The sequence below is a fragment of the Zerene cesonia genome, chromosome 29 (assembly GCF_012273895.1).
Source record: "Zerene cesonia ecotype Mississippi chromosome 29, Zerene_cesonia_1.1, whole genome shotgun sequence".
Lineage (NCBI taxonomy): Eukaryota > Metazoa > Arthropoda > Insecta > Lepidoptera > Pieridae > Zerene > Zerene cesonia.
The window spans coordinates 6068521-6085250 of record NC_052130.1 but is presented as its reverse complement, the minus strand read 5'-3'; the positions used below and the strand labels follow the sequence as shown (position 1 = coordinate 6085250).

Here is a 16730-nt window from a genome sequence, read left to right as displayed (position 1 = left end):
TATGCTCAGTAAACTATACTGTGCATAGCCACTTTACTTGATGTTTGTTCGGCAGTCAATTACGTTTCTTCGAGGTATTTCAATTACTATATTTCATGATTGCGGGGCTATTTCTCTGATGCTAAAAAAATGAACCTAACCTAATAGCATAACCAGTATTCACTCTTTCACGAATCACGAGACTCTCGTTTAAAAACAATAGCTTTTCAACTACTGGCGACCACAGAGTAAGCAAAACTAAACAGCACACTAGCGACACTAACAGGTTTTAAACCAGAATCTATGGGCTTCTTACTTCTTATCATCTTATGTCATTTGACAGTTGTATTCAATAATTATTTTTATTTGAAATAAATGAAGTCAATATAAAGTAGTGCGTAGGGATTAGCACTATAGTGCACTTCCGATTTCTAAATCGAACATCGTATATTGAGTAAATTTTTTAAATAGAAATCTTTATCGGTAATCTGTAGTCTGTGTAGATAAGGTTGAACCGCGGACGCACTCAATCTCAGTGTAGATTAGTACGTATAAATGCTTGTGTGTCTGTAAAAATATGAGACTTTATTGAAAACAATACAACCTCCTTGGTGTAAACCTTTGTTTACAAAAACACATTGCCTCTTAGGGTGAAAATTAAATTACAAAAATGGAATCGACTGTTGTGGCGGGAATTTTTCCAGAATATTTTTATACCTTTGTTGAAGAATTAGATGAACATCCATGGTTATTTTCTGCATTGGCATCATTACTTGTTGGATTAAGTGGCATTCTACCCTTGCTGATAATTCCAATTGATGAGACTGCATCATTCAAAGACGGAGGTAAATTATTGTTATTATTTTTCAATCTATTTTCGTAATTGCATTGTCATATCAACACAAAGAACATCGGTTTGTCTTTGTAATATTTTGTATATACTATGTGTAACCTATGCAAATTCTTATAGTAAAAACCGAACAAGACTTTTATCTTTTCCATTAACTATTAAATTTTTTATTAACTATTAAATTCATAGGTGTATGACATCTATTTTCGAAAGATCATTGTGAAGATAATTAGCAAATATAAGTTATTTACGTAAATAAAATCATTTGTTAAATAATCAGCTCAATTGGGTTCATTATTTGTATATGAATCCATATTGGTATTAAAATAACATATTCTATTATTTTTTATTTTAAATATAATACTCATAATTAGCTAACAAGTCTAAACTCTTTCTGACCCATCCAACCAACCAACAGTATAAAGAAAAAAAAAATTCATTGCTTCAAATTTTATGAATGAACATTGTCTCACTTGCTCTTATATAGAGTATACATAAGTTGTAAGGATATGATTGATTAATACTGGCGATCCTAATCAATATTATTGCATTGACACTGATACTGGATAAGCATAAGTGTACAAAGGTACAATGAAATCTTTGGGTCAAATCAAGTTTAAAGGAGTTGGTAACATCTAAACATAATGGGGAAGCTAATAAAATTGTGTCTAAAGTACAAATGAATATAAGCATAGCAGGAAATTTCAAGGTTGAAATAATATTTATGTTTTGAATACTTTTTTTTTAATGTTATTAAAATTTGGAATTTTTGCATATTCTTACATTTACTTTTTCTAACAAACTTACTTTTTCTAACTCTTCCTTTTTCTAACAAATTAAATAGTTGGTCGCTTGAAATTTGTTATAAAGTTTACATTCTGTTTATAAACTATCACCATAAACTTAATCTTGCGACTACAGTATGTATTCCCCAGATTACCGAACATTTATCGAATTTGAAAATACTTATATTGAACTATTGGCAAAGTCACTAAAAACTGGTTTTTACCATTAATCTTATTTATGATATTGCTATCCATGTAAGTTTATGTTAAAAGCAGTTATAGTCTATACCCTAGCTATGTTATAAAAACTCTTTTTTAATTAAAGCAGTAACAACATCACAACCCATTACATCTTCCATTTAACCTTAACAATCTTTACCTATTTTATATTTTCAACATTGAAGAATATTTTGTAGATGTACTAGAACAGACATTTATTTGTGTTACGTTATATTTATTAACATTACATAGAGATAAAATGAAAGAAATAAAAAAATAGAGATTTATGATACTTATGTTCCCTTGCTTCTGTATTTAATAACTTAAATACAGTTCTAATATGTGAATAGATTGACCATCTTAATCAAAATTAGTTTGGGTGATAATTGCAAAATAAACTAACTCATATTGTGGGAACCAACTAATGTTTACAATAAAGTTTCCTCAATAAAAGGATGTTATAATTTATATGACAGTATGCTGATAATTGTTTATTACTTAGGTTAATTGTCCATTTGACCAGTGATTAATTTTACGACAGAATTAATGAGTATTATTTTCCAATATCTTCTAGGATGTAGTGAAAAGCTTGATAGTGAATTGCAATAGCTACGTAAATAAGCTTTTTCTACTATCTAAAAACTTGTAATATTTTTTTTTCTTTTTCTGAGATATATTGTGAATCAGAATTTAAATTGCATAATTACTTCTTTATAATATACACTTTGGCATAATATGATTAACAATATAAATACTATTTGTTACACTTAGTGCACAACGGCTATTGAATTCAAGCACAAAATTAAGAAATATTTAAGCAATGAGTTAGTGACAGATTTCTCTTGAGATAAATAATAATCTATCTATCGATATTGTGATAGCTACATTGTCCAATATGTAGGTACATCGAAACGATCATATCTTTGCGTATCATTCATTGACTTTGAAGTTTTAAAATAACACATAACAACATATGGTTTAAATATAGGTACTTACCTACATCTTACAAATAATGTATTCTTTATTAAACTTGCGTGTTTAAAGTGTTACATAATAATAATAAAATGGATAATAGATATTTCAGTATATACAAAAAAAAAATAATAATATCTAAAGCAATGTTAGTAAAGGTATAAGTAGGTTTTTTTCAAGAGGAAGTGGGTAAATTTTAGTATGGTTTTCAAATAATCTCAAATTCAACACCTTCAAATAACCTAACTAACTAGCATACTGAAACCTTTCCTTTATTTTACTTATTCATTTATTATTTTACCCCGTGTGATCCATTCAACTACAGATTGATACCTAAAGTAAATAGATGACGCAAAATCGCTCTTGCGAAAACGCAATTTCATTGTCGATTTGAAATCTGTCGTTTCAATCAGTGTAAGTGAAGTTCTGTGGTAATTGTTTTTCGAAAGTGTCAATTGCTATGTAAATTAATAAAAATACTTCTATGGCCTTCTTAGAATCATGATTAATGAAAATATTTCCATTTCTGTCAAAAAAACGATGACTGAATTCTTTAACGGCTGCCGAAATAAATTGAGTGCTGTGTCCCCTCGGGTCCCCAGCTACGCCTTTTGTATAAATGATATAATGTATAGCAGGGATCGCGTGCATATCCAACGGTGGTCCATCCCAAAATTTTGAAATCGGTATTAGTAGTTCCTGAGATAAGCGCGTTTCAACTAAAAAACAAACAAACACATCATCTTTATATCATTAGTGTAGATAGTGCACTAATTTCTGAGTTAAAGTTAGTGGTAAGGCCAACAAATTAACCGCCTTTTAAAGATATAGGGTTGTCATTACTCAGAAAGCGTTATTATTATTACGGCTACTAACATAAAGCATGCAAAAAGTATATGTAAAAATAAAATCATTTTTGATTCCAAATTTAAAATAGTCATCCAATTTTTCTTAAGAACTTTTCAAACCTACTGCCAATAGTCAAGTAAAACTTGACTATTAATTCAAATGTTTAAATATTTAAACATTTCCTAGGGATAAAATGTAATTCGCAGCTCACTGATAACCAGTACGTGATGACTTACATGAAAAATAATTGACACAAATGTAAGATATTTAACACTTGAAGTCTTGCGGTGTATTTAATCAGGTTTAGATAATAGATATCAGTAGCTCCCAAATATATTGAAGGTGATTCCACTTTTGTGTTTATGTTTCTAGAAATGGAATTGAATAGTTTTAAAGTTTATTCTCATTAAAAGTTTCATTTATTCTTTGAAAAACACTCATAGTATATCCCACGGGCGGAGTAAGACAAGTTTTAGGCGGGGTTCGATAAAGTGAATCGACATAAAACAGGCCTTATAACCCAGAATGGGTTATAGGAGACATGGAACAAGGAGACCAACAAACATTTCATACTTTAGAAACTTCTCTTCAAGTACTAAAGAACGACATGATGGTCTTACTTCTATCCTAGATGTAAAAAAATATAAATTTCAACGATTCCAATCAAGCAACATCAGATCTTTTAAAAAGTAAATATCCTATTAGTAAGGGTTAAATTAAGTTGAAATATGTTTACACACAACAAAATCAGAGTACAATTGCATTATTAGCTCCATGTTCATAGCTGATAACGTACAGTGCCCATTCATTATCACGGGGAACCCTACACTACATTCACATTCAATACCTATAATTCCATAAAATAACATCTTATTTATTAGTTCTATAGATAAAGCGCCCAAGAGATTAAACTCTGACCCCGTATTTATAAACATCACATCATTTACTCGGAATTCAGACGTTCCTGCTTTTATTTTATTAAACCTCGATGGTCTTTTTACATTCTTTAAGTCATTCTGCGAAGATCAATTCGAGGAATTTGTATTTCTTTTTAGTTTCCAAAGCTTAGATATGCTTATTAATTGAATACTAGTTGTGCAGCTGCGGCTTCACTCACGTAATCAAAGAAAATTCACAGGGGAATGAGATTGTTCAGCGCTTTAAAAAGTAGCTTATGTTACTGTCTAGCCTCCCAAGTCTGTCTAGTCTGTCTGTCTAGTGTAAGAGATTTTTATGCTATGACTATAGGTCATGCCTATACTCATAGCATAAAGTTCTCTGTTGCGACGTGAAAGAAAAACAATCAAATAAACACACTTTCGCATTTAAGAATATTAGATCACAGGTTTTATGGATTCGGAAAGAATGTGCAGCGAATGAAAAATACCACATAGTAATTTTAGAGGAATTCTTAAAATAGAAAAAAGAATATTTTCTTCTCATAATTAGACGGCATCTTCGTAAATCACTATCAGTTTACCTATTTGGATATGCCCGATACGAATGTTAACTTCGTAACTACTCTTACGAATGATAATCTATCAGATACCACCTGAGATTATCATATGTGACTGATATTGTATAAATCTGGCTTTGTATAAACCTTCCATTCCAAACAAAGGAATACTTACATTGAAATCTATTCTTTTCGTGCTTCTTTTTATCTTGTATTATCTATAGTTATGAACAACCAACATAGAATATAATTGTGAAACGACATAGGATATCCCAATATTGTTATCTTTTTGAAGAATATTCAATCACAGATCAATATAGAATTAATAATAACAGATTAACACTATCTGAAGCATACATTTATGACATATAATCTGTTTAAACAACCTGAAGTGATTTTGATAACATCGATTGCCGTATTACATGATAATGATAGCGATGTTTAATTATTGATTTCTTAGCTTGTTCCTATGTTATTCGAATGATAAGAATGGAGAAAGAATATGATAAGCTTATAAAAAAACCTTCTTAGTCATAGATCGTTTCATATTGTCACGTGGTAACATACTATTATAATCGACATTACATAACATTGGATATTTTCGTGTTCCAGCTGGTGCTGCGACTCTTAGGATACTCCTAAGTTTTGCTGTGGGCGGTCTTCTAGGAGATGTCTTTTTACACTTGCTTCCCGAAGCGTGGCAACACGATCTCGCTAGTACGAAAGGTAAGTGATTATTATTTACATATGTAGTTAGTTCTGAGCTAGGTTTTGGAGTAATGGGATATAGGTTTTCTGGAATAAAATTAATCTATTTTACGTTGTTTAGTGAAAAGTATGACAAAAAAGAAATTGTCTCTAGACCGTAACTACATATAATATGCTAATCATTTTAAGATAGTGTTCTCGAATATGTTAACTAATAATTATTTTAAACTATACATTTAAAGACTTTTTTAAATGAGATCACATGACAAGAAACAGCTTTTCAATATTAAAAATGATCATCAAAATCGATTCCCTCAATAAAAATTTATGAAGTGACAAACACAAAAAAGATCGAATGCAGAACCTGCTCTTTTTGCAAAGAAATTGACAAACAAAGTTACGACCAGAAAATAGAAACTTATATTAATAATTTCTTCGTAGCTTCGAAACTTATCGATTCTTACTATAACATATGTTTCAATCGAGCAGCACACACGTCACTACGTTCATTATTCACGCTTAATTAATTCTTTGACCCAAAGTTTCATCGTTCCAGTAACAATATATAAGTTATATTGTCCCAGTTCATTGTGTTACAATTCAATGTCACGAGAAGAACTTGAAATACGTTTTATGTAATAGGAAATGGATGTTTTTGCTCAAAGGGGATATATATTTTTTTGTGTTCTTTGTTCTGTGAAGCAACTTTAGTCTTTTTTTTGACGGTTACATTGTAAAGACATTCAAATCTAGAGTAGATCCTACCTAGAGAACTACTTGTTACTTCTTCTTCTACTATATTTATTACTTGACGCTTGTCTCGGCTCCGCCCGGATATCAAGGTTCCTGTTTTATCGTAAGGGAGCATTTAATCGGGATAATAAGTGTCCTATCACTCAAGTCAGTTCATACCCTGTCTGTATACCAAATTTCATGAAAATCCGTTGAGTAGTTTCAGCGTGATCGACGGTCAAACATCCAAACAAACAAACTTTCACGTTTATAATACTAGTGTGATATACATATATAGAACAATACTAAATATTTGTTGATCTGTATATATTTATATTTTTTCGTGAATTACATGTGTATGTATTACGTACATATTTCATAGTTGTCACAATGGTTTTATAGAATACTAGCCCCTTACTCCGGCTTTGCCCGAGTTGACTCGGGATATAAAATAGCCAATATAATTCGGTAAAGATGTAGCTTATTTATGACAAGAGAATTTCTAATATCGACATGTTAATTTTTGAGTTAATATTACTAAGAAATAGTAAGTAATATGTAAGTATATATGGGTGTTTATTACTCTTTCACGCAAAAACTGAACCGATTGTAATGAAATGAATACGCAAATAGCTGGACTACTACTGGAATAGCTGGATATTCCTACGCGATACAGATTTTCGCGGGTAAAACCGTGGGGCGCAGCTAGTTAGTAATAAAACTCAAACCCAAACATTCATTTATTCAATTGGACTTCTTATAATAGCTCTTTTGAATCATTATAACAGATTTAACATTTTCGGAAGGCAGTGCATTATACAGATTAAGTAATGCTTAAAGTTAAAGAGGGATGTGAACTTGAATGAGATATACGGTAAAAAATTTATAATATCCAGAATATTATCGGAATGACTAAATATCGGAGAGTAGAACGAAAATGGAACTATTGTCTTATTATTTTTATCAATCGCTTTCGGCATTTGACCTTTGTGCATGCGGTTGCGGTTTATTTTTCCTGGCGTTCTAAATTTGAAAATTATCAACAACAAACATAAGTAAAAGTGTTATAGTAATTCTTACATTATATAAAAACCACATGCATACTTATAATTGCTATATTTCTTTGCTGTGGTCATTTCTCAAAAATGTAGTTAATGAGGAAAACCGTAACATTTTACATAGGTTTTTATAATACGTTTAAACTAAAGCAATAATGTTCATAAATTTATTTTATTGTAAATACATAAGAATAAAAGTTATAGAAACTAGTTTTTCATACGTAGTATACTCACCTGTAATTAAATAAGCTAAAGGTACAGTTTATAGGTAGTCTTATCATTAAATTAATTCCTTAAATTACCATCCTACTATATCCTACTAATATTATAAATGCGAAAGTTTGCAAGCAACGTGTTTGTATTAGCTGCTCTTTCACGCAAAAACTACTGAACCGATTGCAATGCAATTTGGTACGTAGACAGCTGGAGAACTGGAATATCATGTAGGCAATTTTTTATCCCGATATTCCTACGGGATACGGACTTACACGGGTGAAACCGTTTTTATAAGTTTCAGATAAATATAAAAGTGCTCTGTCTTGTTTTGTATGTATATTATTAGCAGTAAAATGTTTCTATTAAGGCCCCATCTATCTTAAATAGTATAAAATCGGTTGGTAGTTGGTCTCCCCAATCTGCTTTCGCCCAGAATTACACTGACTCGTAAGTTTTTGAGTGAATCAAATATTAATCAAAATCATATTATTATTAGTATCATAGGAGGCTTATAGGAGGTATGATGTGTCCCAGTAGTGGGAACATATATGAGCTGATAATGATGATGATGATGATACTGATAACACATATACAAAATCTATCATTTAATTCATAATTAGACGCGATGTGAACACGTCAATTTTATTAACATACTCTGTCATACAAGTCCATTGTCAAGAACGCACGTGTTTTCCTACATGACGAGTTATTTAATTATCGGTCGAGGTTTTGTGTTGCCAGTTGATTGTACGCAAATTTGGGCTCTATCGTATTGTAATAATGTTGCTTATTAATCGCGTAATCATCGCGAGGTAATGTGTTCCAAGTGTATGGTAAACAAACAAACTTGTTGTAGCGCTATCTTGGCATTTGACTATCGTGGAGTCTATGATATGGACCGTAGTTGCTATGATTTGTTACAAATTATTTGACAGAAATTATTAAAATGATAATTTTCCTGTTTGGTGTTTTGGTGTGTTAAAATTATCCCTTGAACGCATTTTGAAATCTGCATGTGTACATGTGCTTAGAAATCATGATTAACTATCAAACATATTAATTGGAATTACGAATAATGCTATAATGTCAGTCAATAATTAATCATTAACTCGCATCTAAAACCTGTCAGTACTATCTTTTATTAAATTTATATTTCAGCAATACATCGATTTATCATTAAATTGTCACATAAATCATTGAATTTACTTAAATAACATATGTCCTCCTGTATAATTTTATATTCTTATACTTTAATAATCTTATGAGGTTCATTGACTAAACAAGGCGATAAGAGAGGAAACTTCTGTATGAATCATTATTAGTGCTATGGTTTTATGTTTGTTTTTGTCTACTTATGATATCACAAGCTGATAATTTTGTAAATATTTAGGTTATTGTGTTTATAAGCATATAAAAACATTATACGTTTACCTAGTGATATGTGGTGTAAAGACATATAGTCTTTTCAAACATGCCCATAAAACGGAGAACTGCGTGCGTTTTTCTTGTCCACCAGGTTGTCTGGAAGAGATCGCTGCTTAAGCGATAAGACCGCCTGTTGTGCTCTTCATGTTATTATTATGTTGTTATTTATATCCTGTTTTTACTCTTCTTGTAAAGGTGCACAATAAAGAGTATTCGATTGATTGATTGATTGAGAACGTTCTAAATGCTACTGTACCTTTTTGTTTAAATAAATTATGCTCTGCATCTTTCCATGGACTGTTTACTATAACTTTGACTGAATACAAAAAACTATTGTTACTCGTTGTTTTTTGTATAACGTAGCTTTCTAATTATGATATGGTTATTAAATAAAGCTACGCATACAAAGGTTAATGTACATGTGTAAAAATAAACAGTTATCCGAGGCCAAAGTAACATTATAATGAGATGGTGGCAATCATTGTTGTGCCATTGCACCCGAATCATCTAGCTGTATTAATAATAAAATATAGTCTATGACCGCATGTATGTGCACAAAATCTCTTCTCTATCTCTATATTTATAAAATTCTCGTGTCACAATGTTAGTTACCATACTCCTCCAAAACGACTGGAATGATTCTCACGAAATTTTGTGTTCTTATCGAGTATGTCTGAGAATCGGCCAACTAATTATATACCCCTAAATGATAAGCGTCAGGCAGAACAGCGTTTGTCGGGTCAGCTAGTATATATGTATGAGTCGGTCAAGACCCTTCAGGTGCGTTTGGTTCCAATCTTCTTATTCTCAAATTAGAACGTAACATATAAATTAACATATTCCATATATTTTTAATTTTAATTTTAAATTTCCATAAATTAAGTCCATACGAAGCAACACATATATAACTCCCATTTTTTAAATGTTTCCTCCAAAACAAACACGTTTATTAATGAGCTCAGAACATACAAACATTTATCACATATTTAATTAGTACTTTATTGTCGTCATTCAAACGTTATTTACGTCATTATTTTTAACTCATACATTAATGTTAACCTAATCTATAGGAAATATTATTGAACTATACACAAGTATTCATTGTTTGAAATGATAAGTGGCTTATCTCTCACCAATGTGGGACACTAAATAAGTATCGCCTTTTATTTGTTATTTCTTTTTCTTCTAAACAAAGGTATCTAAAAGCGGGCAGCGCATTCGCAGAGGCACTACCTCTGCGAATGTACATGGGTGGTGATCATCGCTTACTATCAGGCGAACCACCACCGCGCGCTTTTATCAATAAAATGCATCATGTCCATCAAAAAATGTTTTTTCTTTCTTTCTTTTCATTCTTTTAAATGCCTATTACATATAAAAAAATTAGAAATATGTTAGCTGTCTTCCCTTTAATAATTCTATTACCTATTTTATATACCAAATTAAATAAACCGTAAAACCATTACAGAAGGCGAACACGTGTCAATGAAATGCGGGCTTTGGTGCCTCTTCGGTATGCTAGTCTTCATTATAGTGGAGAAGCTCTTCGCAACAGTAGAAGATGAAGAAGAAGAGCCGAAGCAGAACGGCACCATTCGCCATATAGAGATAGAAGAGATCGAGAAGCTTCTAGAAGCTGAAAAACAAAGGGGGGGAGGATGTGGCGGGAACGGGAAGGTTACGGCTAAGGAGCTGTATGATACTTGTGTGTTTAACAATAATACTAAAGGTAAGTGAGGCAGAATATATTGTTTTTTATCAGATGTAAGTTAAAGCAAAAAATTAGTAAAGTTTTATTGTTAACTTCAATAAGTCAATCGGTATTCTATGAGTAGTGTGTTTTGGACAATGAGTAGTTTTCAAACACATTGCAAAAAGTTGAAAGATTCTCCCGAGATAAATCTCCTTAAAATAATTAAATAAAAACGTTGTTTTTCACAAGGATCATATTTTTATGAAATATTTCAATAAAATAATAAATATAGTTAAAAGTAAAACCCTATAATGATTAATTGAATCCTGACGATCCTTATCATTATATGTAGATAAACTCATGAAAACATGGAATTATAATCCTATTACTAGCTGCTATTCTGCCTTACTCTTATTAGTTAGCTAGTTGTATATAGAGATGTCCCGTGCAGGTGAAGGCGCGTGCTGCAGCGGGGTGGCGGCGCCCAACGGCGCCGGCCGCTGCAAGGGCTCGCGCTGGATGGGCCGCTGCCTGCTGCGGGAAGCGCGGGAGAAGGTGCAAGCCAGCGAGAAAAGCGACAAGAAGCATGTGGGTAGCGGGAGATCGTTTGAGTCTCTTATTGAAGTGAAGTCCCGTGACCCCTACTGGGGTATGGGGCAGATGATATACATCTGTTTCACTGATCGATTATCTTTATGGACAAGTAGGTGATCAGCCTTCTGTGTCCTGCCAGATCGCGACATTTTTTTCTTTTATTGTCCCCACCGAAATCGAATCCAGGACCTTTCGGTTCTACGCTCACGCGTTTACCACTATACCAAGGAGGCGGTCTGATTGATTATTCTCTTATTGATTCTTCTAAAATTCGTTCATTTAAATCGGGTTACAGAGTTTTTTTTTTTTTACCCGTTTCACTATCAGCACCAATTGAAAAAAAGGAGTCATCAAAATTGGTTCACACAGTCGAGAGTTCTAAAATAACAAACCGAAAAACGTTCAAATTGAAAACTTCCTTTATTGAAGACAGCTAGTTAATCACAGTTTTTCATCTAAAATGAACTTTCTATAATTTGTATCTATATAATATTATTAAGCTGAAGTGTTTGCTTGTGCGCGCTAATCTCAGGAACCCAGGAATTATTTAGGAAGGCTTCAGGCTATATAACATCAGTGATACGTGGGCAAAACCGCGAGGCACACCTAGAAACAATATAAAGGAGCGGATATAATATTTCAGGTGGCCGGATACCTCAATCTAATGGCGAATTCAATAGATAACTTCACGCACGGCTTGGCTGTCGGCGGCTCCTTCCTTGTGGGCTTTAGAGTTGGTCTGCTGACCACTTTTGCTATACTTGGTGAGTTTAATGATTTTGATAAAAAAATCCGTAATTTTCCGGTGGCCCGTTTCCTTTTCCTTACCCTTCTCAGTCCTTTCCTTCTCTCCAGTCGTCAATTCTTTCCTTATCCTATTTGCCTAAAAGCGGGCAGCGTATAAAAGATCAATTTTTTTTCTCAATGTAATATTGAAAAAAGATGTCTTATAATTTGTATCATTGTATGTTTAGTATTTTTGTTTCACATAAAATGTACGTGTACAAGCAACAAAAGAATGAATTGAATGAATCCAAAGCAGATATACAACTAAAGTAATATTTAAATCCTATCCGTAAAGTTGGACTAAGCTGCACATGGTGTGCAAATTGGATTAAAATCGGTTAAGCAGTTTAAGAGTTTAACTTGATATTTAATAACATAATTAATTTAACTAATTACAGTACATGAAATCCCTCATGAAGTGGGCGATTTCGCGATCCTATTGAAAAGTGGATTCTCGCGGTGGGAAGCGGCTAAAGCGCAATTGGTAAGTTTTTTTTGTAACTATCCGCGGTTTGACCCGCGAATTCTGACAGAAATGAGATATTTCATCACGGTTATGAAAATTGCCTATGTCACTCTAGCCTCCTATCTCCAGACTTAAAAAACATACCATAAAATCGCTCCGTTACAACGCCATAAAAAGATCTAAAAAGAAATACACTTTTGCGTTTAGAATACTAGCCTTCCGCCCGCGGCTTTGCCTGCGTTCTTAGAGAAAAGGAAAGACAGTCCCGGGGCTTTTGCCTTGGCTTTGTAAACACTATGCCTATGCTATGTCCTTTCTCGAATCTTAGACTAACTTGGCACCAAATATCATGGTGTTCAAAATTTGCTTTCTATGAGTTCCGATTAAGGACTTCTTGTTTGTAAGTTATTAACATTAAAAATTGTTACAGGCGACTGCATCAGCCGGTCTGGTGGGCGCCATGACTGCGGTTATGTTCAGCGGGGCCAGGAATGCTATCGGTATGTGCTTTATATATTCCGAAAAAGAGCAATTGCTTTTTTAAAAAAGTTGAGGTCCAGTGGCCTCGCGTACCGTGTAACAACACTAACGATTCTTTAATTTTTCTTAAATATTTATAAATTGTCACTTTATTATGTATGCTTTAATATTGATGGTAATCACTAACATGTATGTGACTCGCAGAGGCGCGCACGTCGTGGATCACGCCGTTCACGGCGGGCGGGTTCCTGCACATCGCGCTGGTGACGGTGCTGCCCGAGCTGCTGCGCGAGCCCAGCCGCCTCGAGTCGCTCAAGCACCTCGCCGCGCTGCTCGCCGGCCTGCTCGCCATGGCGCTGCTCTCGCACTACTTCTAGCTGCGACGAGATACATCAACCACTTGTGAACCAACTCCAAGTCCTCGTCTCGCAACACACCTACCTTCTACACGCGCAAATCAACTTACAACGTACTCTCCAAGGCCTTCCTTTGTTTCTAAACACGCGAACCAACTTTATTAATCATCGTTGTGGAAAGTCGAGCATGCTTCGAGTATTACTCCTCGACCTCCCAATTTCAAAAAGTTTAGTAGCTGGTACTTACTGGTACAGTGTTGAGTAAATAGTAACTCTTTGAATGAAGACGGTTTTGAACCGGTTTGAACATCGCGTTAGTTAACATACCAGACCTACTAAGAGAATTAAATAGCATCAAATTGAGAGTAAAGGATAAATTATTATTTGTTTTCAAATAACTTGTATTCTGGCTAGCCCTGGACGCATATTTACTAATAAGCATGTCTCGCTGAAAGACTTAAAAATTTAGTATCCAACGTATTAAAAGTGGTGTCGTGAAAATAACTCTATCCGTCTGTAACGTTTACTACTAGTAACGCTTAACAGACTTAGAAGAAACTTTGAATAGGATGTTATAATGGAAGGATTTGAGAATATAAGGTTTCTATATTGTATCGTGAATCGAACCACACACAAAAAAACAACTAAAACTAAATATTATGTGTTAAAAAACAAAATACCCTCTAAAATCGTCATTAAAAAAATGTGTAAATAGTTTTATTTAATTCATTAAAATTATCGAAACTAGTATATCTTAACATCGTCTCAATTAAAATAGAACGGGAACTTACAAATAACTATGTCTAGACCCAGGTTAGATTCCTAGCTAGTCCAAACAGTATAATAAGTGTAAATAACCCCTTAACCCCGCCATATAGAATCACATTTGTTACTAGTCGATACATTTTAAATGTGCAAAAATAAAAAAATAATAATAATAAAAATTTATTTTTCGATATACGTCCGAAAGGACAGACAAAAGTATTATTGGAACTTATTTTAGTTAAGTCGGTTACACTGTTGATTGTTTGAACAAAAACATTTTTTTCACATACAACTTTACTTACTAAACTTTGTTTATTTTTTGAGTCTTAAGAAAAACTGTAATTTCAAATATAAAAAATACAACAAAACTTAACTCCTTCGACGAATTCGCATGAACGTAGCCAGCGAGGTAATTTAGGGAGTCCCCCCCTCCCCCTCCCTTTTTTGTGGGTTTGTTTCCCAATAACTCAGGATTTTCAACTGATTGACATATTGCTTTGCTCCCATTTTAGAGTTTAGATAAGTGCCTGTGACCCTTTTATAGAAAATGATTATAATTCATTTTTATTTCGCCTACAATTCTATAAAGGACTCCTCAAATTCCTTTGCTTTAATCTGATTTGCAGGGGTTATTTCATTTTATTGAAACCCTCCCAAATCTAAAGTCTGACTAAGTCTTGACTTCGAATAATTAAAAATCAAATATGTATACAAATGGAAACAATCAATGGTGTTAGTTATAAGTCTTATTGTACTTTCAAGTAGGTGATACGTTTAGTAAGAACAAATACTCCACTACAAGCAATATTATATATGCATTGTGAAATAATTTAGTTTTAAATCATAAAAAAATCGTGTTTTTTTGAAATGAATGATGTTCTATATGAAAAACCATTATGAGTTAAAAAATAGAAAGACACTTTTCTATGTGCGTCCACATAAGAAGCAAAAAATTATGTTATGAAATATATATTTTTTATATTTCATAATTTATAATTTGCATATTGTTTTAAAAGCGAATGAATAAAATCTTTTAACTTCCTTTCATAAGGAATATTTAAAATTAAATATAAATATTTTTATAGACGTACAAAAAAATTTTTATATTATATTTTTATTAATATCGTTTTTATGATACATAGTACATACCCTTATTTAAAAATAAATATTTCTATTCTGTTACAACCAGTCATTTACATTCATACAAAAGTATATATTTGCATTTAGTTGTAGTACAAACGCCACCATATTGTGATATTATTTTTCTAGTATCAGACTGATTGCACTCAAATAAAACGTCACTTACTGAAAAGCAAGCAATCTTTGTATGTCACTGTAAAATTATAAATACCGTTAGTTTACAACCTCGCAGAAATCTATAAGAGATTCAATCTCAATTCAAACATTTATTTATTTAATTAAAATTGTTAAAGAAACACTTTTGCAATAACATAGTAATAAAATTTACTACAACATGGATAAAAGTTTTATGATAATGATTATCTGTGGAAAACTTTTTATCAAAAAAATACGCAGAAATAAGACTCCATCGACTCTGCAGCCTGACGGACTTTTGGGAGAGGAAATACTCACCAAAATATTACTGCGACATTCTCTTACTTTATTCTAACGAAAAAGCGTTAAAGTGCAAGATAAAATAATAGAAAGTAATCTAACGGTTTATACAATCTTACCGCGACATTGATATTTTTTTTAACATGATTCATTATATCTTGTTTGTGATTTATTTTTTAGCTTTTAAGGTAACGATAATACATAAATATGAAACGTGTTTTCCTTTTTATTTAATGCATGGTAATGTTAATGCTGTTATGATTTGAATTATTTAGTTCTGTTCAAAAATGTATTAAAACAGATAAAAAAATTGTACTTCATAGATTATCGTGACGATATTTGCGTTTAGTTATTTTAGCGTTGTTTTTGTGTAAGTGATAATTATATAAATTTTGAACTTGTGATAAATATGGCCATTTGTATAGTATTGTATCCTGTAACATGTTATTAATAAAATGTTTATTGAATTCGGTCGTTTTATTGTTTTGTTCCGTAACTGATAAACCGTGATAGTTAGATATTTGAACATTTTTTATTGTGGTAGTCGAGCAGGCTTCAGGGAAGTACCACACCCCCACAGAAAACCGGCGTGAAATAGTGGCATGCCACTGTGTTTCGTACGGTGAGTGGGGGCGCCGGAGGCCCGTTTCCTTTTCCTCACCCGTCCTAGTCCATTCCGTCTTTCCAGACGTTAATCCTTTCCTTTTCCCTTACCCCCATAAAAGCGGGCAGCGCATTCACAGAGGTACTACCTTTGCGAATGTTT

At 32.6% G+C, this 16730-nt stretch overlaps 1 protein-coding gene across 1 annotated transcript; it reads left to right on the top strand.

Annotated features, from left to right (window-relative positions):
• Positions 1 to 319: 319 nt before the first annotated feature.
• Positions 320 to 16431, top strand: LOC119837867 (zinc transporter ZIP13 homolog). The gene is made up of 8 exons (XM_038363649.1): positions 320 to 824; positions 5723 to 5836; positions 10718 to 10978; positions 11394 to 11530; positions 12180 to 12300; positions 12721 to 12806; positions 13219 to 13288; positions 13473 to 16431. Exons 1-8 carry the CDS (start codon positions 650 to 652, stop codon positions 13643 to 13645), a joined length of 1137 nt encoding a protein of 378 aa, XP_038219577.1. The 5' UTR covers positions 320 to 649; the 3' UTR covers positions 13646 to 16431.
• The last annotated feature ends 299 nt before the right edge of the window (positions 16432 to 16730 follow it).

Bases quoted from the DNA above. Each gene is read 5' to 3' on its own strand.
- LOC119837867 (XM_038363649.1), top strand. From the start codon at position 650: ATGGAATCGACTGTTGTGGCGGGAATTTTTCCAGAATATTTTTATACC. The intron at 825-5,722 runs GTAAATTATTGT...TTCGTGTTCCAG, and splicing joins TGCATCATTCAAAGACGGAG to CTGGTGCTGCGACTCTTAGG. The intron at 11,531-12,179 runs GTGGGTAGCGGG...ATAATATTTCAG, and splicing joins AGAAAAGCGACAAGAAGCAT to GTGGCCGGATACCTCAATCT.